The sequence below is a fragment of the Ictidomys tridecemlineatus genome, chromosome 2 (genome assembly GCF_052094955.1).
Source record: "Ictidomys tridecemlineatus isolate mIctTri1 chromosome 2, mIctTri1.hap1, whole genome shotgun sequence".
In the NCBI taxonomy this organism is placed as follows: Eukaryota; Metazoa; Chordata; class Mammalia; order Rodentia; family Sciuridae; genus Ictidomys; species Ictidomys tridecemlineatus.
In genome coordinates this window covers 183,897,382-183,922,752 of record NC_135478.1, presented here as the reverse complement: position 1 = coordinate 183,922,752, position 25,371 = coordinate 183,897,382, and the positions used below count along the sequence as shown (strand labels likewise).

Here is a 25,371-nt window from a genome sequence, read left to right as displayed (position 1 = left end):
AAAACAATTAAAAAGAATGAATAGAATCACCATACGAATTAGTAATCCCACTAATGGGTATATATCCAAAGGAACTGAAATGAGGATCTCAAAGAGATATCTATACCCCTATGTTCACCGAAGTATTATTCTCAATTGCCAAGACTTGGAAGCAACTTAAATGCCCAGTGACAGAAAAATAGAAAGTAAAAATGTGATATACACATAATATGTAATATTATTTAGCTTTATAAGACGAAAATCTTTTTGAGAAAACAGAGATGAATCTAGAGTACTATGTTAAGTGAAATAAGTCAGGCATAGAAGGACAAATACTACTTGACATCAGTTATATGAAGAATCTAAAATAGTTAAAACTCATGGAAGCATAGAATGATAGCAGCCAGGGTCTATAGGGATGTGAGATGGAGCAGCATTTGTCAAAGGGTAAAGTTTCAGTTATGAAAGATGAATGCATCCTAGAGATCTACTGTACAGCATAGTCTCTATAGTTAGCAATACTATTTGCTAAGAGGATAGAGCTCATGTTGAGTACTGTTATCCCCTACTGAAGCCAGGTTTAAAGTTAGGTAGTCAGTGTAGTTAGGTAAATCGGGTCTAATACCGAGTGAAATCTAAAATGGAGGCCATGCTGGGAATGACTCAGGGAAAACGCAGGACAATTCATGGAATGTTAATGAAGTCCCAAAGAGGCCCTAGGCCAAAGTCCACCTGGAAGAAGTATTAATGAATAGCCCCCAGCAGATTTGAAGATAGCCCATCACAAAGAAGTGATAATGAAGTCCTTCCTGCTCAGACTACTTCTTTGGCCCACCTGTGTCCCACCCCTCGGGCCTTCCAACCTACATTCCATCATTGAAAGAACTATAAAAAGGGGAAACAACTGCACTTCCATGGATTCCACCTCTGGGTCCCCTTCTTCCTCCGGGAGAAGTCTTTTCTGCTGTCTTTTAATAAACTTCTAATTTCTACTCTGACCTTGCCTCAGCAGTGCTTTTCTGGTGTTATTCTTCAACATCAGGGAGCAAGAACTCGTCACCCGTCAACAGTGGTAACACTACCACCCAAATAATGAATTAAGAAGGCTAGAAGAAATTTTTGAAGGTGATGCATAGCTTTATGGCATAGGTTATAGTGATGCTTTCATGATAGTATACTTATCTCCAAACTCATTATATATATATGTACACATTTCTGTATGTCAATCATATCTTAATAAGATGATTTAAAAATATGCGTAATGTTTTGGATTAATGAAAAAAACTATTTTCATCTGTTATGGAAGCTCGTTTGAGTCAACTGACCAAGTTAATTTATACTTTTCAACTAAGGAATTAAAGATAATTAATAAATACTGTTTGACAGATAAATAATTCATAGAGAAAACTATAATTTTGACCTGATTCCCAAATATATTAGCCACTAAATACATGAGGCTATTTTAACTGAAATTAAATTAAAAGTTAAGTTACACTAGCCACACTGCAAGTGCTCCATAGACATGTGTGATTAGAACCTGCTGTACTGGGCCATGAGAAGTTTTTTATTGGATAGTGCTGACTCTTATAATATCTTTTTCTTACTTAATTAAAATATAACATTTTTTTTTCTGTTAACAGATGCATTTGATATAGAAACATTTAAATTTCTTAATTTCCCAGAATTGAATGTAGAGATGAGGTGCAACCCTGTCTGCTTTCTCTGCAACCAACCTTCTGGCTTCCCCCAGCAACAAAAACAAAAACAACTAGTTGGACTTTTTCTATGCTGCCTAACTAAGCTGAAATCATCTACAAGCTAGCATGCATTTAAATCACTGTTGTTAAGATTGCAAACCCTTTAAAAGGCAACTTTCTAGGAGGACTGTGCTGATGGATAGATTATATCTGAATGAAATTGTCCTGGATGTGTCAGGAAGGGGCAAGCTTAGCTTTACTTCACTCTAGTGGGTCAACTATGCAGGGTTGCAGGCTGCTGCACTGGACTCCTTATAGGGTAGAATTCTGATTTTCTGTTGATCCACCTCTCCACCTACCTACAGGGTAGTTTTCCTTTAATTCCTTTCCACTGGATGGTGAATGTGTGATGAATGTGAAAGTGTAGGTATTTGGTGACATGGTACTATTCTAAAGTCATCTTTCCTCATGGCTCTTTTCCACTTTAAGACCTGCTACCAGAGAAACTGGAAAACACACACACACACACACACACTCTCACACACACACACTCTCTCACACACACACACACACACACACTCACACACACACACACACACACACACACACACACACACACACACGGAAAAAAAAAAGCCACACACACAAAGGAAAAAAACAAAACCCAACTAGAATCCCACCACCCAGAGAAAAGCTGTGTTAACATTGTGGCTGCTTATCCTAATAGTCTTTTTTTCTATGCAATGAAAAAATTCAAGTCATATTTATGCTTTTAAGTATTCAGCATTTCTCTAACAACTACTACATTATAAAACCTTCTCTTCATCAGTGATAGCATCTGAAGGCATAGTTTCTTAACACAGAAGTTCTGTAATGTACTTTGTCATTTCCCTTAAGAGATTAAAATGTTTCCAAATTTTAAGTAGCTAGCATGACAAATATTAACTTACATATTTTGTTTCTGTCTAGTAGGAAAACTGTTAGAAGGTGAAAGCATATTAATGTATTTGATATTTCCAAACTATCTTCCAGGAAGGTTAAAAAAATCTAGCATCTTGTATGCAGGAGATGTTAAGTGTCTCACCTTACATTTTTAAATACTAAGTATTAGCTTAATAAAACTATACTAATGTATGAGAAAATATCATATTATTGTCATTTTAATTTACATTCTTAAACTATTTGAGAGGCTTAACATTTTTCATGCTAATGGGACATCTGTTTTTTGTTTTCTAGAAACTATATCTTTTATATATTAGACTGAAGGTGGTTTCCCTTTGCTTCTTATACATTCTTACAATTGTTTGATGAAGCCTATTTGAGGTTCTTTGACAAAGACTTTCCTGATTTCTTTATTAGTAAATTCACTAGTAGTATACAGAAAAGCTCTTGATTTTTGTATATTGATTTTTATATCATGCTATTTCCTAAATTTATATGTCAGTTCAAATAGTCTTTTAGTAGAATCCTTAGGTTTTCCTATGTATGGATTCACATCATCTGCAAACAGAGATAACCTGACTTGTCCTTTTCTATTTATTCGTCTTTTATGTTATTCCTATCTGGCTGTGAACTTGTACCCATTAACCAATAACTCCTCACCCTCTTTAAGTTCCTGGTGTCCTCAGGTTCTCCCTCCCTCCCTCCCATCCCTCCATCTAAAATGACACCCATAGCAGTCTGTTACATCTTAGTGGGATTCTAATTCCTTTAACCACTAACTGGCATACCCATTTATACTTCATCTCTACATATATAGTTAAAGGACATAGTTTTTGTCAAAGAATTTTTAAGTATCAAACAGGAAGTCTTTGGATTGAAGAACCAGAACCATCCTTCCAGCTTTGCCTGTCTGTCTCTGAGTCTGACTTGATGTTATCCTCACAACAAATGGGCCAACTAGGAGGCCTGAGGATTATTTAATCCGCTCAGGAATTAAGACAAATGGTCAGTGGTATTACTGGGGAAAGAAGTTATTTTTAAAAGAGTAACACTTTTGCCAAAAAAGTAAAAATTCATTATGAACAAAAATATCAGAAGTTCTTGATGAACTGCTCAAAATCATTTTTTTGTTCATAATTTTTCTCTCCTCTCTTTTGCGCACACTCTTTCTTTTTGCTAGAGATTGAACCCTAGGCCTTGTTCATTATTTACAACTTTTCTTAAAATTACAATTTCAGTAGCATGTAATTTTCAAACTACAGTTACCCAGTTGGATAATTAGATACTTAGAAATATCAGATATTTCTGAAATTATCAGTTGAAGATTATTTTAAAATTTGATTTTAAAAGGTGAAGAAATAATACATTACCTTTGAAACTAGCAGTGATATGATTTCTTTTACAGTGTTGTCAATCAAATCATCTATTTTTGAATGGTACTGTTGCTGGATATTGAAAGACAAAAGATACATTAGTTGATATGGACACAAAACTTCTATCATAACTCATAAGTGCTCTAAAGCTACTAGTTATGACATATCAGACTTACTTAAAATGATCATTTTGTACATTAAAAGAACAAAACCTTGAAAACGATCCGCCCAATCAACACTTTTTTTTACATTGCAGTTTGAAAATTTTCCCATGTGCACTGTTGAGTTAAGCAGCTAATGGGGTTATTATTTAGATGAATTGAGTTCTTATTCTTATTCAGGCGTAGGAATGTGAAGGATACTTTTTGTCTCCTCCTCCATAATTAAGGTGGCCTGGCCGTGTATTTTTCTAAATGGTTGGTTTAGCTGGAGAAGCAAAAAAAATCTTTTTCTAAAGATTTAATTAATACAGCATTTCATGTCTGACAACTCTCATTCATAAGTTATTTTAAATGTGCTCTAGAAATAAAATGAGCTCCCAATTGTTCTCTCTAAAAGGACCTTTTTGTCAGCCGGGGAGCAGCAGTTTATACAATTCTTACAATATGCTCAAGCAAGGGCAAACTTAAAATTTCATCAACAAAGGTGAATAGATGGTAACAAATTAATAGGCCATAAAAGGTGGAATGAAACAGGCACTCACTCCCCATAGTTTTATTGCAGCTTCCTCATGAAAAAGACGCCTTGGAATAAATAGAAAAAAAAAAAAAGGTGTATTTTAAATAAACCTGAAAGACTTTTTTTTTTTTTCTTTAGAGAATAGTAGTGGGCTACCTTCTTAAATTGGCAGGAACTTGGGCTTCCACAGCATGCGAAGGCACATCCATTTAAACAGTAATTCTTCCTTTGGAAGCATTATCTGACAGCAGATTGTCCCCAATAGCCACTTCACAGAAAATGTGACTTGTAAAGACTAACCCTATCTTGATGGTTCAAGGCTTCTTGGAACAGCTAACATAATGCACGGAGTAAAAGTACTCAGGTCAGTATAAACATTAGACCAACTTAACAGCTGCTGGTTGAATGGCTTCCTAAGATGTAAGTTTTTGAAAGCTATTTTTTTTTCTTCTGAAAACATGTCTCAAAGTTTCCACACAGAACAAAACATCAACTTAGGCCTGCTTTGGAATACTTAGGACTGATCCCTGCTTGCTCAAGGGCTCTGGCAGTTCTAAGTGGTCATCATCCACCTGCATAAATAGGAAGCATAATTTTGGAGCTACTAAATTATTTTCTTTTTTTCTGAGCATGAGTGTGCATGTATAATGACAGTGGTCTGAAATCAGCTACATATATGGACATGGAACTTTTCCATCATTGTTCCAGTGATGCTTGTCTTGCTCACCTAAAGCCTCAGAGGTGCCCACATTCATGCTCCCCAGAGGACAAATGGAATAGAAACAGAAGGAGAATTTCTGTTGTAGTAGTGCTTTGGCTTTTGGAAAAGCTTGAAAAGCAAACAGTATAAAGAAAAAGGCAGAAGAAAAAGCCTCAGCAAGCTGACTAGAAGTTAAGTTCTGCTCTGGCCTCAGTTATCCATAATGTTCTGAGTCACGCAGGATATATCACGGGAACACATCTGACACCAGCTGAACAACGCCAGTGTCTAGAATGATTGGTAGGATAAGCTCCGACAGTCACACTTACATAAAGGGCCTCCAGCTCCAGCTGAATCTGTACAGCAGACTGGGTGGCAAGGAGCTTATGTAAATGAGCTCTGTCAACTCTCCTTTCTTATCCTTCTGGCTACAGATCTGGTTTGTCTGTGTACCAAGAGGAAATGAAATACCAGCCCAGGCTCCTCTTTGGGGTAGAATAGGAAAGGGACCCAGGAGATGGTCTTCAAGCTCCCCACTTCCCTCTGACATGGAAATTGGCCCCAAAACAAAGGGATTGAGACTCTCAGATCTCCAAATGGGTTCTTAAATAGGCTTGGCCTCAATGTCAGCTTGACTTGTGCTTTTTAATTTTTAACTCAAAAGTAATAAAATATCAAGCTATTGATATAAAACAACAGTGCTTCCACATGTTAAATTTTGGTTGGATTAATTCTGGCAATTTTTAAAATCAAGTGATAAGTTACTAAAGAATTAATTTATACCCATTCTGTTGAAAAGTAGGGAAAGTCAATGGCCCCTAGGAGCCAGGAAATTCTCCAATAATATATATTCTTGGGTTGTTGCTTTCTTGGCTATCTGATCTAGCCATAAACAGAAAGGTGGAGGGAGGGTTTAGTATCTACAGCCCTAATTTGAAGAATCTCTTTTAATAGTTCTGCCAAGGTTCTAATCATATATGATCCTCAAGTTTCAACAAAGACTTGAGTATAAATGATTCTCAGTTTTTTCACAGGTATTTAAATAGGCAAAAGATATCTAAGGTGAGTACAGAATTAGAAGGTAAATGACTTAGACCCTCAGAAATTGAGCTAATATTTTCACACTTCTCTTTACATAAACATAGCATCGAAATAAGCTGTTGTTGAGAATTGACTTTAAGTATTGTCTGCTTTCTAGATTGTAGAGTCTGTTGGCAATATGTTTCAAAGTAAAAATAAAATAATATATTAATATTAAAAAAAGAAAGGGGGAGGGAGGAAGGAGGAGGACACATGGGAAGAATGAGAATAAACACACACTAATATAAAAGGAAAAAGAAAGAACAAGGAAATAGAGATATTAAATATATTACCCAAAGGGTAAACCCAAATAGAATGAGGTTTGATAGGTTTTTATAATATGGGGATCTGCTATTGTAAATTTATCTGATTAGATCTGACTTTACTAATATTAAAACTGTTGGGAACTTCCAGAATATACTCTATCTGCACAGTTGAGAGAGGTGGCCAGGGGCATGGGTCAGGATAGGGCCTAATTAGTCCTATTGTATATTTGTGTATTCTGCAAAGATAACAGCCATGGATGTCATATGTAGTTAAAAAAAAAAAAAAGGTAAGTTAGAAAGTTGTTCATCAGAAGAGCTGGATAGCTTTCAAAGACAAGATATTACAAATAACTAAAACCAGAATTTATCAGCAAAGATATTTATATTGCCTAAACTAAAAGTGACAAATTTTTTTCATTTATATGAACACATAGTAATGATCAATAAAAATTTGGCAGGTTTTTCCCCCAGCAATAAAAACCTATAAAATTCTTAGAATATTCCAAATTGGATTGCCAATTCTATCTATCATAGCTTTGGTAGACTGCAACTCATTCTTAAACTCTCTCCACATCCACCTTCAAAAGTAAACTGTTACAACTCTACTTCTTTAACGAATGACTCTGAATTATATTAAAATAACCAAGAAGGATTCCTCACTTAATGAAGTCCAGATGCATCTGAAATCCTGACTGCCCCCCCCTCACACCCCATACTCAGGTGAATATCATTGCTTCTCCTGATTGTTGTCATACAAACACACAAAGAATGAAACTAATTAATGCCAGTGGAACCTAGCCTTCTTACAAAAAGATTTTGGTTCTTCTCTTGGGAAGCATTTTTGAAAGCCCTGAATTGTTAGTTCTAGAAATGGAAGTATTTACTTGAGAACAAACACTGTAAAAGCAAGGATCCCCCTGTTCCCCTGAATTGCCTCATGAATGTGTTCTCATTCTTATCCTCAGCCAACTGCACCATGGGATGAAGTGACTCGGAGAGCAGGTGAATGCCTGAAGCCCATGCAGTCATCTGCTTCTCTGCAGCTATGGATAACAAGGATTCTAAACACGGTGGTGGTTTGTGATCTCAACATCTGTCCCTGAGGGATTGGCCTGAGACTGCTGACTCATTACCCATAGCTGTCACATGAGCAGATCATTCACTCACTAATCACTCCATTAAACCCTGTTCTGAGTCTGGCAGAGCATGTTTGCATCCTCCCATGGCATGTAAGGAAACAGAATTGTAATTTAGGAGCAGAGAAGGGGCTGCATTGTGGCAAGGTGTAGGAAAGGCTTTTACGTCAGCAATGGCAATAGAACAAATTTACTAGATACTTCAGAGAGGTAATTTCTTTTTAATTTAGAAATGATCTCTGCTAGGTTCAACTATGTAGTATATATTTTTACCAGGTCCCAAATTGGCTAAGTTTCTCTTGCCACGATTTCAAAACTTAGCACATATAGAGAGGGAAAGCCTGTGCAATTAGGTGAGTATATTTACTGAAGATAAAAAAATAAATAAATTATATAATCCTTTTTTCATTTTTTTTTTTTGCACTGAAATTCTTGTTTACCACTTTTCAGGGTTGCTAATGGGTTTTACACCTGCACATTTTGAACTATATTAATTGTGTGAAAGTTGTGGGGAACTAATTGTCTCTGGTGAGAAGGTACAGGTGCAGACATAATAAACAGTAGATTACTCCTCAAAACCATCTACCTATTAATGTAAAGAATCATTTGACCAGAGAACAGTGCTTGTCACGTGTGTGCCTGTTTTTCTTATTAAGTTTGAGAGTGAGTTGTTTCTTACAGGGGTGGATTTTCAAAGCAGTGACAACAATGCAGTCTGTTCATACATTCAATAAATATTTACTAAGTGCCTATTATGTACCAGGTACTGTAGTGTGTATGGAAATAAGAACCAATGAATAAACCCAGTGTTCATGGGAAGAAGCAAGATGATTCTATAATCAGGATGAGAAAAGAATGGGCTTTGAGACTTAAGACAATATACTCAGGTAGACAAAAGCTCACATTTAGGTACTGAAAAATATGAAGGGTGATGAGAGCCATAGGTATCTAAGCCAGCTGCCTACTCATTCAGATAATTAGAGATAATAAATCGTTTGTAAATGATCAGAGAATGATAATTACTAAACATTCTACAACACTTGTGTGCCAGTCACTTATATTCATAAGGCTGTACAAAATGGTATTAGAAATCCATTTTCATTACCAAATTGCTCAAAGAATGAACTATGAGTATGTACATGCAAATATAAACTATGGGCAAATAGCTAATGTCAATATCGGAGTTAGTAAGTTTGAAACTTACAAATAATGTGCTTTCTTATCTACTTTCACAATTAGCTAAAACATTTTTCTTGGATGAAAACTGTCAGCTTAGTAAAGATGGCCCTGCCTTTGACATCCAGGTGTCAGCTGTAAGACTTACAAGACATTATAAGTTCATAGGACATTAAAACATCTTGACTAACAACAACAACAACAAAATAAAGAATGCAATTTAATGAATTCAGTATGCATGAAGGTTTTGAAACCATGTAGTGTGTGTGGAAATAAGAACCTGGGTGATACTTGCAGAAGACCTTTCATCAAGGGAAAAAGTCTCTCCACTACCTTTGTTGATTATAAGAATCATTTAACCAGAGAACAGTGCTTGTCACCTGTGTGCCTGTATTTCTTATTGAGTTTGAGAGTGAATTGTTACTCGTGGACTTGAACCTGACATCCACAATTGGGTTCAGCAGTAATGAAACGACTTTGGGTGTATCTTCCTGATAGTAGTATTTAGGGGTTCTCCTGAAATATGCTATATATCATATAAAGTTCCAAACTGTAAATTCTTCTGTTATTTATGAAAATATATACTGTAAATATATGCATGAAACTGTTAATAGTCACTCTGCATCTAAATTTATTTAGATTTTCATTGAAAGAAAGGCAAGTTCATTTTGCTTTAAATATTTTATCTTTAAAAACTCTAAGCGTAATTTTTAGATTCTGCAGCCCTAATAGGCAAGAAACATTTTCCTTGGTATTATTTAAGGTGTTAAGTATTTACATGTATTTTAATTTGTCTTTGGGCTATTTCTAGGTTACAGTAAGCTGTTAACCTTGTATACACACACAGAAGTAAAAACCCTGAAAATGTAATTAATTATATTATTTTAATTTTAAAATATAAACATAAAAATTTACAATTCTAAAAAAATAACAATTAAAATGAAAATGAATGTGCTTTTCCTAAAAAAAAAAAAAAAGTGAGAGAGACTTACCCATTGACTACCAACCTGGATCATGCCATGGGTGAAAAAAAATGATGAAGAAAGAGAACATATGGGAAGAATAAAGAAATGATGAAAAAGTAATTATAATGGGAAAAAAAGCAACAAAATGTCAACTTAAACAGATAATATAAGAAAAATAAATAATTTTAACCCATTCACCACTCACAACCAAAACAAATCATGGCGTAAGATGAAATTGTATTTGTGAATTAAAAACCAAACAAATTATAAATCAAACTAAAATAAATAGAACATATGTGCATAAGAACTAGGCCTACTTTTTAAGTGGATTTCTACTTGATCTTTAAAAAATGGAAACTTGTGTAAATAAAGTGTTTCATATGCTATTTTTTGTGGCTTGCTTGTATGGATGCAAACTCTGGATAGTCTACATTTGTTTAAACAAAGCAGGTAGCTTTTTAGCTCTCTCATTTGCTTGTAAAAAGCAAGGTTTATGTAAATACAAAACACCTAAAACTGCATATCTGAAATCCAATGGCCACTTGTAAAATTTTAGGCAACATTTATATAAAGCAGGAGGAGGTGACCTGAGCCAAGGACCCTCCTGCCAGGACTCCCTGTGCTGCAGTCTCATGTGAATCACACACTCTGCTTACCTCTTGTCCTCCATCCAGGGCACAGAGTTTGGTGCTTTGTTTTTTGGCATCGACTAATACATTGAACATTGTGCACACAGACGCTGGAATGCGCAAGTCAGTTGTTTTGCTTGCCTTTTGTAGCTTGAGTTCAAATGCAGTTCTTGTTCTAGTTATTAAAACATGAATTCAGAGTAAGAAATTCTGACATATGTCCCACCTATTTTGTTAATGTGAAATCAACACTATAAGATGATAATTTAAAACATGCAAATAAGGAGGGAGCAGTGTGACAGAGCTTGGGACCTGGTGGAGGAGGTGGGATGTGCTTTTCAGGTGTCTCAAATAAAAGGTCAGACTGCAATGTTACATGTAAGAACAACCTTTTAAAATGTGCTTTACCAAGTGGTATTTGGCTGCCAACTTTACGGGGTCAATATTGCTACTCAAATGAAGCTCTTTGTTATATCTAATGTATCCCACTTAATGGGAAATAATCTCATACATTCACTTAACTGCCTGAATTAATTTCCAAGTAGAAAAATAATTTACTTCTCTGCCTTCAAGTATAATAAATCCTCTATGTGAGGGCTCACCAAATTAAAAAATGTGCAAGTCTGGACTATAAGATGTAAAATAGAGAACATATAATTCTTTTATGTCACTTAAATTCCTTTTTAAACACTTGAAGTTGCAGGTGGGTTTGGGGAATAAAGTGAATAATAGAAAATTTTGATTTTGCTAAAGTATCCAAAGACTATCCACAGATTTGAGGCATCAGAATCACAGATGATTTAAAAATATGAAATAATTTAATCCATGGCATGTCCTTAATTTAATCCATAGCCATTAAACAAGACAAGATTTTTCTTGATTTAATGAATTCAGGAATATTCAATTGCTCCAACCAGTGTTTGACTGTTATTCCAATATGCTGCCCTACAGCATTCTTGAACATATCTTGAACATATCCTAAACAAGGGCAATGGAAAAAATATTTACCCAATTAGAATGCAATGCTGATTTTGCAGAAACTTCTAAAAAAAATGAAAGCAGATTTGGAAGAATCCAAAGTCCAATGACTTGTTTCTGGTTAAGTGCTAAAGAATGTAAGCAGATACATGACATTCATCTGGTGTGGACAGAGAATACCCGAAAACATTGAGCAATCCCAGAAAAAATGCTGATCATATTTTGAGTTTGCCATGCCATTTCACAGTACACAGACACAGTACATAATGCATTAAGAACTCAACAGACCTTTTCCATATGTCTCATAAGATATTACCTTGGGAATTTAAAGTACAGTATTCCCAGACTGATAATAAGTACAACAAAAATGATTCATGTGTTATGGGTGCTACTGATTAGGACAATGGATGGGAGACCTGAAAAAAAAAAGTGTCAGGTCAATTTAGTCAATTACATGGGTTTCCAGAATTTAGGTGAGGGAAACTACGGCCCATGAAATTTTGGAAATAGCATTATATGTTGAATTCTTTCATATGATAATCATATAACAGGTACTTGGGTGCTAGCACATTAAGCAGCAACTTGAAAATACATGTCTACCTTTTGACACAGGCCTCTATCATATCACTGGCCATTAGTTTAAGTCTTTGCTCTAAATGGTGGGCAAATTCTTGTTCTGGCCAGTGTAGATCAAAGACAAACATTTGCAGTGCATCAAGTTTCCAAAAAAGGTCTTCTGATGTTGCTGAGCCATTGCTAGGAAAAAAAAAAAAAAGGGAGAAATGAAGAACATCATGCACTTCCAACATTAACTATGTGGACCAACAATTTGTTGTTTTCCATTCTGTATCTATTGCTGTTAGCAAAAAAGTACCGCATAAAATATCCAGTGACCCTATATTTCTTTGTCCAGCCTTCTAATTCTTCCTTTCTAATTTTAATAAGGAGAATAAAATATAAATAAATACAGTAGTAAGATTTAAAAAAAGGATAGGAGGATAAGGATAGCTAACTAGGGAAAGGAAATAAATTGTGTATATATAAGAACAACATTTTTAAGATTCTTTACCAATCTGTAGGATAAATACACAAATATTTTTTTCCCAGAAATTCTAAAATGTATATTTTATGCAAGAAATTCATATGACAGCATCTTTGGCTTTATTCTTTTGTCCTGCACATGTGCCTATCTTATGATGGCTTCTGTCTATAGGTATATAGCACACACCTTAGACTATCACTCCATTATAGGTAGAAATGAACTGAAAACAAAATGACAGGCCAGGTAAGGAAGCAAACCTTTATTTTCATTTTGAAGTGCTTTGTGACTATTCTAGCTCATAATTAGAATCTACCTTAGTCAAGGTGGTTTAACAGAGAAAAGACATTCAGGGTGCTCTGAAGTCAGAGCAGATTCATGCATTTCAAGTCCTTATGTCCAACTGTGGAGCCAAAATATGCTCTACATTCACTACTATGGTAAAATTACTCTAAGGGACTGTATTTTCACACCACTCATGAAGGTAATTTTAGAGGAGTTCATATAATATTTGGGCAAATGATAATGCTGGCACTTTCCATTATGTAAGTATATAGGTTAATAGGGAGAGAGATGTTTTGGAAGTAAAATACTCCTACATTAAAACATAATGAAACTGAACTGTAAAGAGAACAAAGAGAAAAAAAAAAAAGCTGCTGTCTGATTCATTTGTCCTTAGCTTTCTAACCATTGCTTCATAGATACTAAACTAAAATTTATATTTTCACTTTGCAAAAGAAAACAGAAGAAATAAACTCATTTATTATAAGGGCACAGTGGAAAACTTTTATGAAAATAAAGCGATTTTAAATAATCATATTATTTAGCTAAACATATCTTAATTAGCAAGTTTAGAGAAATCACCTCTTGCTCTGGCTAATTAAAAGCTATGTTTCTGCCCTGTACCCTGGCAGTGTCTCAGCTCCGTTGCTTTCCCCCTCCCATGCTGATGGCAATTTCTGTGATCTCCTGGTCTAGCCAAGCTGTCCTCAGAGTTAAGTTCTCAAGGGACTAATCACAGCAAAACAGTGCACAGAACTTTACTCACCTAAAGTCTCCTCACCTGAATATGGACCAAGTGGACCATTAAATAAAAGAACCAGATAATACATGACGATGCTGGTGTGAAAATGTTTGAATAGACATGACGTTTACTTTTCCTTTTAGCATATGCACAATAAATATAAGAGAAAAAAATGGCCAGGCAAAATCCCTATGTGTCTATAGTGTACAGTTTGGTAGATTAAAAAAGCTCTGTTTTAATTGGATATAATCAGTGAAGCAACAAATCTGCTTCTTATATTTTCTTACTTTGGAGAAACGAAACTTGAAATATGTATATTATTTGACAACATAAATCACCACCAAAGCAAAATCTTGAGCAGTAAAAGCAGATTGCTATTAAAAATTTATTCATGACAATTAAATCTTTGAAGAAAATATGGATATTTTTCTTCTGTTTATGCTACGGCAAGATTTTGGACATGTGCTTAATTGGGAATGTAATTAAGATAACAAGTGTTTGTTATAATTAAATAGATAGATGAAGAAATGTAAATAGGCTTTCTTTGGAGTTGGTACCTGTAACCTGCAATTTATTCAGAGCTTTTCTATTTTAAATTATTTCTAATCAGTGACCTATTCCTAAAGGTATTATTAACAGATTAAAGTAATTCAAATATGAATAATGGACTCCAAGAGATCTCCTAAATATGCCTGCAGGAAATTTACCTTACTGGTATTCATTTCAAAAGCAAAAATACTGAAAATAAAGATTTTATATATAAAAAGATGTGGAAGAACATCAATTTTTTTCTTTAAAGGAGATCCTCAGCATGAGTCATGTGCTACTAGGTAGGTCTGTCTCTTCAAACCCATATTTGCTTTTGTTTCTTTATTTATTTTTGTGGTGTTGGAGAGCAAACTTTGGGCCTTGCATGTGTTAGGTTGGCTCTATCACTGAACTACATCTCCAGGCTGGGGATGAAGATTTTATAAAATATAAAAAAGATAAATAAATGCTTATATATTATATACATTTATACATTATATAAATATGTAAATAAATTTATCTAAATACGGAGTTATATCTTTAATATTTTATGTGAAATGGAAATATTTCTTCTTATTTAAAATTTTACAATAAAACAACAAAAAGCCAACTGCAATGACATCATAACATTATGTGAATTCTGGACATCATGATAAAGAACCTAACGTTGATAATCTTGGTAGGTAAAAATAATAGTGATTGATTTGTAGAACATATTTTTTTTTAAATTTGCCTAGAACAGGGAGAGAAAAAGTATTTATAAAGCCTCAATTTGTCATAATTCCTCTCCTGAGATTCTCAGCATTTTAAAACGGGGTCTTTACTAATAAGGGATTCGTGGTTCACATAAACTTCAAAGCTAAAAAAAAAAAAAATGGCAATAAGAAAAAACTAAATTTTACAGATTACCCTCCACAATTGTGTTCTTGGTCAAAATCAAGGTGTGAAATTGATGAAGAATGAGGAAGAAGAATTAAATTATACAACAGCATAAAGAAGTACCAAATCTCATACACTTAGAGAGGTTCATTACACTTTGCAGTTAATTCCTGAGTGCATGCACACATACTGCTCTACATACTACAATGGCCCAAAGCATTTGCCTATAAGAGAAAGATTCACATGTAAAATAATATCCTGGCAATATAAGTCCAGTGGTGATGTTTAACTTGGAGAAATATTGCCAAGCTGTTTTGCAAGCTGTTCTCTTTCTTGGTCTTTCCCTGTGCTTTCTTGTCTGTGTTTACTAGTTTGGGTATAGAGTTGACAGTTGGTGGTGGGATAGAGAGAAAGCTAGTAACTTTTTAAACAATCTGTTTTCTGAAAGCAGAAAAATATTGAATAAAAATAAGGGCTTTGTAATCAAGCAAACTGACTTCAAATTTTGCCTGTCATTTGCTTATGTGAGACATTGGGCAAGTTTTCTTTCTTAATGTCTTTGTAACTAGCATTTCTTAACGGTAAAATGGAGATAATGGCACTTACCTTATAGAGTTGTAGGTAAAGAACATGGCACTATCCCAAGAACACAGTAAGCTCTCAATAAATGGAAATTATTTTTCTTCTTCTAATATTTATTCTTTCTGACTTCATGTGATATCTTGGGCAAAAGATGTTATTGCCTACTTGAGATTTTTATATTTGTGAACTAGTTACTTAGTTCATTTGCTTGCTGTAAGGCTCATAGTTTTTAAACCTTTACAGTTATAATTGAAAATGAGAAGGACTGGTGATAGTTATAATAATAATAATAATATGTAGTAGTAGTAATTATTTACTAGGTACTTAGGATGTGCCTATTGTAGTCATCATTTATTGAAAGCCTAGGACATGCAGGAATTTCCCTACAGTTTTTTTTTCCAGTCTCTACAAAAATATCTTTGAATTAGGTGCCATGACCATTTTAGAGTTGAGAAAGTGAGGCTAAGAAAGATTTATGATTAAGAACCTAAGATCTAAATTCAGACCTGATCAATTTCAAAGCCAATAACTTTACTTTAATGACTCTTAGTTTCTGAATTGCAACAGGTAGGCTTATCCCCATGTGGAATTAAAAATATGGCTTTTTAATGGTATAAAGAATATTTTAAAATAACAATGTGTGCCAATTAATACATTAAAGGAACAAAAGGAGAACTTCCCACTGCTTGGAAATAAAGGAATTTCCTGCAAGGTGCAATACTGTTATTTTAACATTCAGACTAAGATAAACAGAAAAGATTATATTCTTTTTAAAATATTTTTTAGTTGTAGATAAACACAATAACTTTAATTTATTTGTGTTTATGTGGTGCTGAGAATTGAACCCAATGCCTCACACATGCTAGGCAAGTGCTCTACCACAGAGCCAAATCCAAGCCCAAAAATATATTCTTGAAAACATTTTTATAATGGCTTTCTACATGCACAAGATAAATATGTGGGCAATAAGAAAGCTAAACCTAAGTACCCTTAAAATATACTTATCACACTGTCTGTACAAGGAGGATTTGGTTCTATCACTTAGGGAAGAGTTGACAAAACTGGATCACAAAATGACCCCTGTTCTGTAGATCACATGTGAATTACATCAAACCAGTGTGGTTTTGCATTTTTCAACTTGCATCATTTATCATCGATATGCTAAGCTTAGCTTAATAGCTTAAAAGACTCAAACAAATAAAACCAAAACTGTAGTATTCTTCAACTAACGATGATAAATGCCATGCAATCTAAACACATCTGCACAAACACAGCCCAGGCCATGCAGTAGCTAACACACACCACCAGGAAATAAGTGAGGGATACACACGTGGACTCATATAAAGAAGCCATCCACGAAGGAGTAGAAAGGCTAGGAATCTGTGGAAGATTAAGAGGCAGACTTGGAACTTTTGGAAGAGCTACATTGGGAAGACTGTTGGCGATATTCCTGTAAAGAAACAAACAACGTGGGAAGGGACCACCATAAGCAATAACTACAGATGGCCATGTGTAAAGTCATAAGGTCAGGCTTGAGAGGCAGAGGCTCTGTGGACACTAGGTAAGATACCTACTTGACAGGCTGCCATGTCTCTTGCTCAAAACCTCTGTGAATTGATTGGGCGATGGAGGACTCCATGAGATCCACGTAGCGGACAACCAAAGGCACAAAGATCTCTTGCAAGTGTTTGTGAAATTTTCCATTACATAAAAGTGCTGAAATAGCCAAACAGAAACAGTGCTTTTCAGAGGAAGAGTATTAGCCATTTGGAAAATAGGGATAAAACAACTTTTTTTTTTTTTTCTAAGAGTCTGATCCAGGAGAACTGATAGATAACATAGTAATAATAATTTCTCTCCCAATATTGAATATCATATCATGGAAATTGACCCCAAAGTATTCTTAGCCTTTCATACATGGCTGTCAAAACAAAAAACAGATTACAGTTCTATAAAAATGTCCCTGGCAGGTGGTATGTTTGTACTTTCTAAGAGTTTTAACACATAGGCACATGACCGCTTACTGGATATTCCAGGGCGCTGCTGGCTCCCCAGAAGGTCCTGACACGTTGTAAGTGCAGCAATTAAGCAGAGGGAATCCATGTGCTAGGCTGCATATCACAGAAGTGCTAAATCTGTCCAATTCTTTGAAGCCAATTTCATTATTTCTAAGAGCTACACTTGCTTCATTCACGAGGAAGGTGACTGTGGCCTTGGAGTTATCTGTTCTGATCCATGAACTTTTTAATGATTTGTGGATTTTCATTTTTATTCATCCAATTTTGCACATATGCATTTTTTTAAACAATGAAGTTTTGGCAGTGCTAAGCATCGAACTCAGGTCCTCTCCCATGCTAGGCAAGAGTTATCTCTGAGACACATGCCCAGCCCCAGCACACATATATTTATTTATTTATTAAAATTTGGGGGTGCATTATAATAATACATGATGCAGAGATTCATATTCATACATGCACACAATATAACAAATAATTTTATTAATTTCATTTCCCAGTACCTCCTCTTTCCCTACACATCTGGATTTAAAAACAGCACATCAGACACACTGTTTTCAAATTTTCATTAGCCTTTAATGAACTGTAGTTTGGGACTTTCTACATAGAGCAAATGGAGAAGTCTTAAGATTTGTGCTGCAGAAGACTACTGGACCAAGTGCACCCACCTCCTTCAGGAGATGGATTCTTTCTATGCATAGGATACAATTTCATTGAAACTTAGGCCAGTATGAGCCTACGTTACACATGGGAAGAGTGGAGGTTCTGTAGGAAAATATTAAGTCATGCTAAATAACAGGAAAAAAAGAATTTGTTATTTTTTTGGTCAGTAGTGCTAGATATTGCAAATATTTCTCAAAGTGAAAATGTGTCCATTTGAAAAAAAAAATATACCCCATGGGCAGGAAAGATATTTCTGAAGAGAGAACATTTTTCATTGAACTTAAGTAATAGAAGAGTTTCCATGAACAATTTGGAGGGGAGATTTCCAAGAAGAGGAAAAAGCTAGCACAAAACTTTAGGAAGGAATAAGCCAGTATTCTTCTAGAAGGATGAGTAAGGGAGGGAGGAGAATGTTCATAGAAGTATCTAAATCCTATGGCTTGGTGAGGAGTTTGGGCTTTATTGAGTGCAATGGGAAGATTTATTTTGTTATTATTAAGCAGAGAAGTGGCATGATATATCCTCTCTGGCTGCTGTGCGGAAAATGAAGTTACATGCCCAAGACTAGGGCAGAGAAGCTTCAATTTTTTACTGCAATAGACAAGATATAGGGTGATGGTGCCTCTGCTGAGGTGGCTAGAGGTGGAAGAGGGGAAAATGTTTCTCAGCAGCCTCATTCACTTTTAGGGATTCGGATAGCTACACATACTGATAGTTACTAAATTTAATTACTAGCAACCTCAATAGTCCTGTCTTATAAAATATTGGACCAATTATGTAAGTTTTCCACAGTATCTTCTTTAAGGCAAAGCTATACTAAAAGCCTACTATTTTAAAACTTTGGAAAAGAACATGACATTTACCACCATGGCATGCATATGAAAATGACTGCAATGTATTTATGTGATTCTGAAATTTGTCAGAGGCTGCACAACTACAAACAAGTGAAAGCAGTATTGGAAATAATTATAAATCCAGAGGACATGCAATACAATTTTCTTCTCTTTCTTTGATGGGTAAAACATCTCTTCTGTTTCATCTAGATGTTAAGAAATTTCCAGTTAAAATGGGAATAATCATATTTAATGATAAATGTGTTATTTAGATGACTAATGCTGTTTTAATGATGTTTCCACACTGAAAAGGGCTTTATTTATTCCTGGAGATTCAATCAGAAATAGAAGGTACTTTATATCATGTAATTCACTTACTTTTACCAAATGCCACCTAAATGAGGATGGTAAACTGTAAGGATAAAAATTCTTATTCAAAATTTCTACATCCTTGTGATAGGCAAATTTAAAAATAGACATAAATCTAATTTATTGAATATTTACTTAAACCTTTTATCTCTCTCCTCTTCCTTAGCATTTTTGGGCTGCTAAGCACAGTGTTAGGATGTACTGTAAATTCTCTCATTTAATTATCACAAAAACTCTCCGAGGAAAAAAATATTACTTAAAAAATTTTATCAATAAAAAACTGAGGCATGGAGAGTTTAGGATATCTTCTTAAGGTTATTTAGTCACTGGCCAGTAGAAAAAGGATTTGATATGAAAGCCTCATGTTAAACTCTACAGATTCTAATACAATTATTACTTTACTTAGGTTATCCTAAACTATTATTTGTCTGTTTATTAGCCTAAGATCAGCACATCAAGATGCCTTAAAATGTCTTTTAAGACCTAAAAATGTAGTAAATTATTTTAGGTAACAAAAAATCTTGCAAATGATGAATACATGACACTGTATCTTAGATGCATTAAATGTTTTTGGGATTAGAATTCTGAAAAAAATTCAGATACAACAGAAAAAAGAAGTTCAGAAAACTATTGCATTCAATGATTGGAAAAAATAAGTTAACAGTGTGGAAATACTCAATGTGCTGATAATAAAATCTTCACAAAAAGCTGGGAATTTTTATGTTGGCACACTGCAAGACTATATACTTAAACCTTGACTTACAATTACTAAAAAAAAAAAATAAATAAAGAACCTTTGGCTCTCCATCTTGATAGGTATTACATTACTTTTAACTACACCAAGACCAAAGCCCATGTCTACATACCAAATTATTATATTGACAAATGAGCATTGCTTCTCATGAATTCAAAAGCCACTATATTACACCTTTAAGAAGTTTGGTGGATTGGTAGTGAAGTTATATTTTTTCTTAAAATGAATAAGTATATAAAAAGAATTACACTCCATGTTGTTTTCAGATGTTATAATGGTTCTAAGACTAATCAGGAGTTGACACGAAGATATTTCCAGCAAGAGTGCTTTTTTGATACATTTGGATAAATACTGGATTCATTGTCTTATTAAAAAAAATCAACTTCTCTTCTTGTATTCCCATCCTCAGAGTAAAAATAAAGATTTTTTACCTGAGCAATATAGAAGAACATGACGGTTGGTACCACAAGCCTTTCCCTTGCGTCCTATATTCAATTCCAATCAAGACCTGAGCATCTTGTGGCTTTGTAACTCCACCATGTTTTTTCCCCTCTCTTTGTCACCACCACTACTGCACTACTCTAGTCCTCTTGTCTCCTGTCTTGACTCATGCAATGATCTTCTAACTGGTCTTTAGGCTTCAAACTTTTCCTCTACCAATCCAACTTCTCAAAATCTCAAGCAGAGGGTTTTGCTAAAATATAAAACTGATAATGGCACTTGTAAAGACTATAACCTTTCAGTGGGTCATCATAAAAGACTCCAAGAGCCTTGACATGGTAAGAAAGCCTTCCAAGATCTATCTTAGGATTTTCTCTCTCACTCATTTCTGTAGCCTGACTCCCCTATTTCCTGTGGTACAGAAATAAAAATGTTCATGATTCAGTTCAAATCCTTAGATTTAAGGATTTGCCCATATCTCAGAAATGCTTCAATCTCTCATCCCCCCTGCCCAGTTACTGGTTTCCTTGATTTGTTTCCTACCCTGCACAGGCTTCCACTGTAGTCCTTGTTATTCAAGTGGCCTCTGTATTTGTTGACATCTTTTTCTCCTCCTAGAGGATACAAGGTCCTTGAGGCAGGGATCCTGTCTATATTCTCAGAATCTAGCCAAGCTCCTGGCTCAGAGCAAGTGTTTAAATGATTGTTGGGTGAATGACTATTTGAGTACAACATGAAGCTAACTCTAACTCAGAAGATCGTATTAAATGGCAACTATAGAACCTACTGAGATCTGAATAGGCCCTTAGATTTAATAAAAATACACCGAGTAATACTGTTGTGAGAAATTCTATGATTTCTCAGACTGCTAAAAACTCTATTGGATACAAAGATTGCTTATTTTAGGTCTCTTAATGAATGTGGCAAAAGGAGGTTCTCTGATCACTCATGTACTGTCAATGACAATGTTTATTTCTTGTACAATACGGAGAAAATGGAGATTATTTCTTATGAACTACAACTAATATTTAATTCTGGTCAAAAGTTGACTCATATTTCAGCTGAGAGTTCCTTTTTATTTTTTAACAAATTAACTCATGAACCCACATTTGAAAGTTTTAGAAAGTTGACAGCATTATTTCTTTGATAATCAGAGAGAAAGAAAGGAGGAGACAGAGAGATGGAGAGAGAAAGGAAAGAGGGGAGGGGTAAGGGGGAAATAAATGAAAAATACACATGGGTGGGAGAAAGAAAGGAAAGAGACCATTTGGCTTCAAAAGGCAAGGCTACAGAAACACACACTGTGCTATGCCTGTCTGTGTAAATGCATGCTCTTTTTCTTAGCTGCCCATATGTCAGTTTGCACCCTACTCCTACCAGACACTGACAAAAAACCCTCTTAATATGTAGCCTGAGGCACCAGAATGAGTGCTTCCATCTTCTCCAGCTGGTTTAATAACGACGGGTTAGGATTTGGAACTGTCACTTGTCTAAATTAAGCCTTTACAAGGCCCCCATTGCAATAATGCATTGGAAGAGGCAAATTCCCAATGTGGCCTCAACCAAGAACACTTCTGACACTATACCTGACGTGTGGGAGTAAAATTGCTCTGGAGCCTCAAAAAGTAGTTACAACAATATAGGTGGAAGATCAGCACCTACTTTGCTAATCAAAATAACCATTTCTTTCTCCCCAAAGATTCTGCGTTTCCAATGCCTCCTCAGAAAATAATGAAGCATCAGTGTCATCAGACCTTATGATACAATCAGAAATAACAGAAAGAAAAGGCTTAAATAAAGCTAAATTTTGGATGCAGATGGGCCCAATTATTTTGGACAGTACCAATAATTAAGAAATCAGTATTGATTATTTAGATTTACAAAAGTACTTGTCATGGGTTTTTAATAGTGAGGTTTTTAATTATGATCTAATTAATAACTATTACTTAAGACAACAATCACTGATTAAAATGAATAATCAAAAGAATTCATGCATTCTTTTAAGGATAAAAGTATACTATTGACTCTTGAACCCATACGACCCAGTTTTATGTTACTCTTCTCTTTTCCAATTCGTTAGCATTTGTGGATTACTAGTAAGAATGGCTTTTTCCTCCTAGAATTCTAATTAGATATTTTAGAAGGAAATGAGTAATTCATGACCAGAAAAACAGAACAAATAAAAACAAACAATAAAATCAATTGACTTTGCCATAAACAAGGATTATTCAAAGGATTATGAATTGTATCAACCCCCAAGCAAGGCAAGTATAGTGTGTAAGTTCCCTTCCACATTGGAAAAATGCATATAATAAAGACAGATACCTGTCATAGGAAATGTAAATATGGGTTTCAGGAGGAAGGAGAACAGTAGTTAGAAAAGCAGTATGAAAAAGGAAACACTCATAAAACCAAACAAAACCTCCTGAGATCCAGGAATAGCACCTAGTCAAGAATCTGGCACATTAGATAGGCACTCAATAAATGTGTGTTTGTTGCATATATCAATAAAAATCCACCTCATAAGGAAACTGAAAGCAACACATTAATTTTAAGCAGAATAGAAAACACACGGTATTTTATATTTCCTTTAATGAAAAATTTGATAGGTAATTTTATATAGTTTAGTACCATTTAATGTATACTTTAACTACCAGAGTAACCTTCTAAAATCTCATCCAGCTCTCCTTTTTCCTTTAGGGGCCTTGTTTAAAATGCATAGATTCATATATATATATATATATATATATATATATATATATATATATATATATATACATATACACACACACACACACACACACACATACACACACATATATGAATATCTAGGGAGAATAAATGATAAGGAATGAGAGAGCAGATAGTATAGTTTCTTATAAATTCAAATGCAACAAAGCCATGCTTAAAACTCTGATGAAAAACTTCATAGGATGCTATACACATTGACTTACACACTACATGTAAAACCAAATGCACTATAGTTAGGGGCATATATATGTTTGTATCGTCCATAGATTTTATGACTTGCAAGGGCAGATGATTTCTTATTTGTGCCTGGGATTTGTAAATTGTTGGCATTCAGCACCTGTTTCTTGTGGGACTGATTTAGGAAAAAGTCAATATAAATTTTAACCAATGTTTAGGGTGAAGATAAAGAAATCTCATAGTACAGAAGTTCTCATATTGTCTTTTACAATATTATTTAATTTTAAAGCTGGATGCAAAAATCAGTAATTTCACTACATCTATACATCGTCTTCTGATTTTCGGGGTTATGCCCTGCAATACCTAACTCCTTTAATGGGAACAACTGAGCATAGTTGTATAAAATATCAACAGCTTTCAAGTGTGGGGTTCTTGATACCCATGGTCTTCAGAAGTTGTAAATGTGCTGTGAAAGACACAGAGGCATTTCAGCAATTATTATCTTTCAGCCACTAAACCCTAAGAAAATATAAAAAGCAGATTTAAATTGAATCAAATGTCTATAAGTAGTAAAGAAATGAGAGTTGTATTATGGAATTCAATTGAGGAGAAAAGGCTAGTGCTTTGTGGCTTTTCTGTCTTATTCTGATCAGTAAAACAAATTCAGATATACAATTTTGAATTCAATCATGTTTGATGATGAAAGTTAAACACATTTTCACATTTTGCTGGTCATACCATGATTTGTAAAAGTTCCTATCTATAGCATTCTGCTGGTGTGCAGTCTTGCCATTATCTGAAAGCTACGCCTTTCTACACTGTCCCCAGTATATGTATACACAGAGGTATCTATAAACACCCATCCGTGAGTTTCAGATGCACAGCTCATTTAAGCACTGGAGGTGGGATAACGTGTAGGTGTCAGCCCTCCATATTTCAGAGCTTGAAGATTAACCTAATATACAATACGGTGACCTAACAGTTCTTCATTTGAAAGAAATCTGAAAAATAATCTCTGATACAGCCTAAGTGTGAGAATAACCCAGCGGGATTTCCACCTCTTCATTTCTTAATGAGTTTTTTGATAATGAGAGGTGACTTTGCCAGTCACTCTGGGCTCTATTATGGCTAATTTGACTCCACTTCACTCTCCTTGTTAATTATTAACACTAGCCTTTTTATCCTCATGAGACCACATTCCAATTTTTTTTCCTTTTTAGATTTTTATAAGCCCATCTTTATGAAGGTGAAAGTCTTGGAGAACAGGTTTTCACTTAGTGTAGAGCCTGAACATTTATTATTCGTTTAGGCAGAGACGCTGTGACATTGATTATATACGCACGGGTGTTCTTCGGGATGGCTTTAATGTGCTAGCAATGTGAAAAGGCTGTTAATTAAAGAAGAAGCACTGTGGTATTTTTCACTTGGGAATCAGTTCCCAATAGAATGGTCATTTGCCACTTGCTAGCATATCCACAGATTAAAAGGTGACTAGCTCCAAGGGTTTGCCTTTCAGTAGTGCTGAAAGAAATCATTTGTGCCATTTGCAGATGGCTTTCATTTGTCAGAAGCGGTCACTTGCCATTTCTATTCTCAGGACAATTGTGGAAAAATAGCATGCCAGGGTAGACTCTATTTGTGCTCGATTTCTAGCCGTTTAGTATAATTTAACTATCATGCTAATTGCTTCATTATGAAAACATTTATTTTTCCTTGA

At 34.7% G+C, this 25,371-nt stretch overlaps 1 protein-coding gene across 9 annotated transcripts in view; it reads right to left on the bottom strand.

The window, feature by feature from the left end:
* Positions 1-25,371, bottom strand: part of Cadps2 (calcium dependent secretion activator 2) — a 494,758-nt gene that overhangs the window by 48,704 nt on the left and 420,683 nt on the right. For 3 of the 9 annotated variants that reach the window (XM_078040300.1, XM_078040296.1, XM_078040299.1), the window contains 6 exons: positions 17,226-17,367; positions 16,982-17,101; positions 12,200-12,355; positions 10,649-10,796; positions 10,020-10,034; positions 3,989-4,063 (listed from right to left, as the gene is read on the bottom strand). In XM_078040300.1, the coding sequence (XP_077896426.1) occupies positions 3,989-4,063; positions 10,020-10,034; positions 10,649-10,796; positions 12,200-12,355; positions 16,982-17,101; positions 17,226-17,367 (656 nt within the window). The remainder of the gene's footprint in view (positions 1-3,988; positions 4,064-10,019; positions 10,035-10,648; positions 10,797-12,199; positions 12,356-16,981; positions 17,102-17,225; positions 17,368-25,371) is intronic. The other 6 variants (XM_078040298.1, XM_078040305.1, XM_078040301.1 and 3 more) reach the window with 3 other exon arrangements.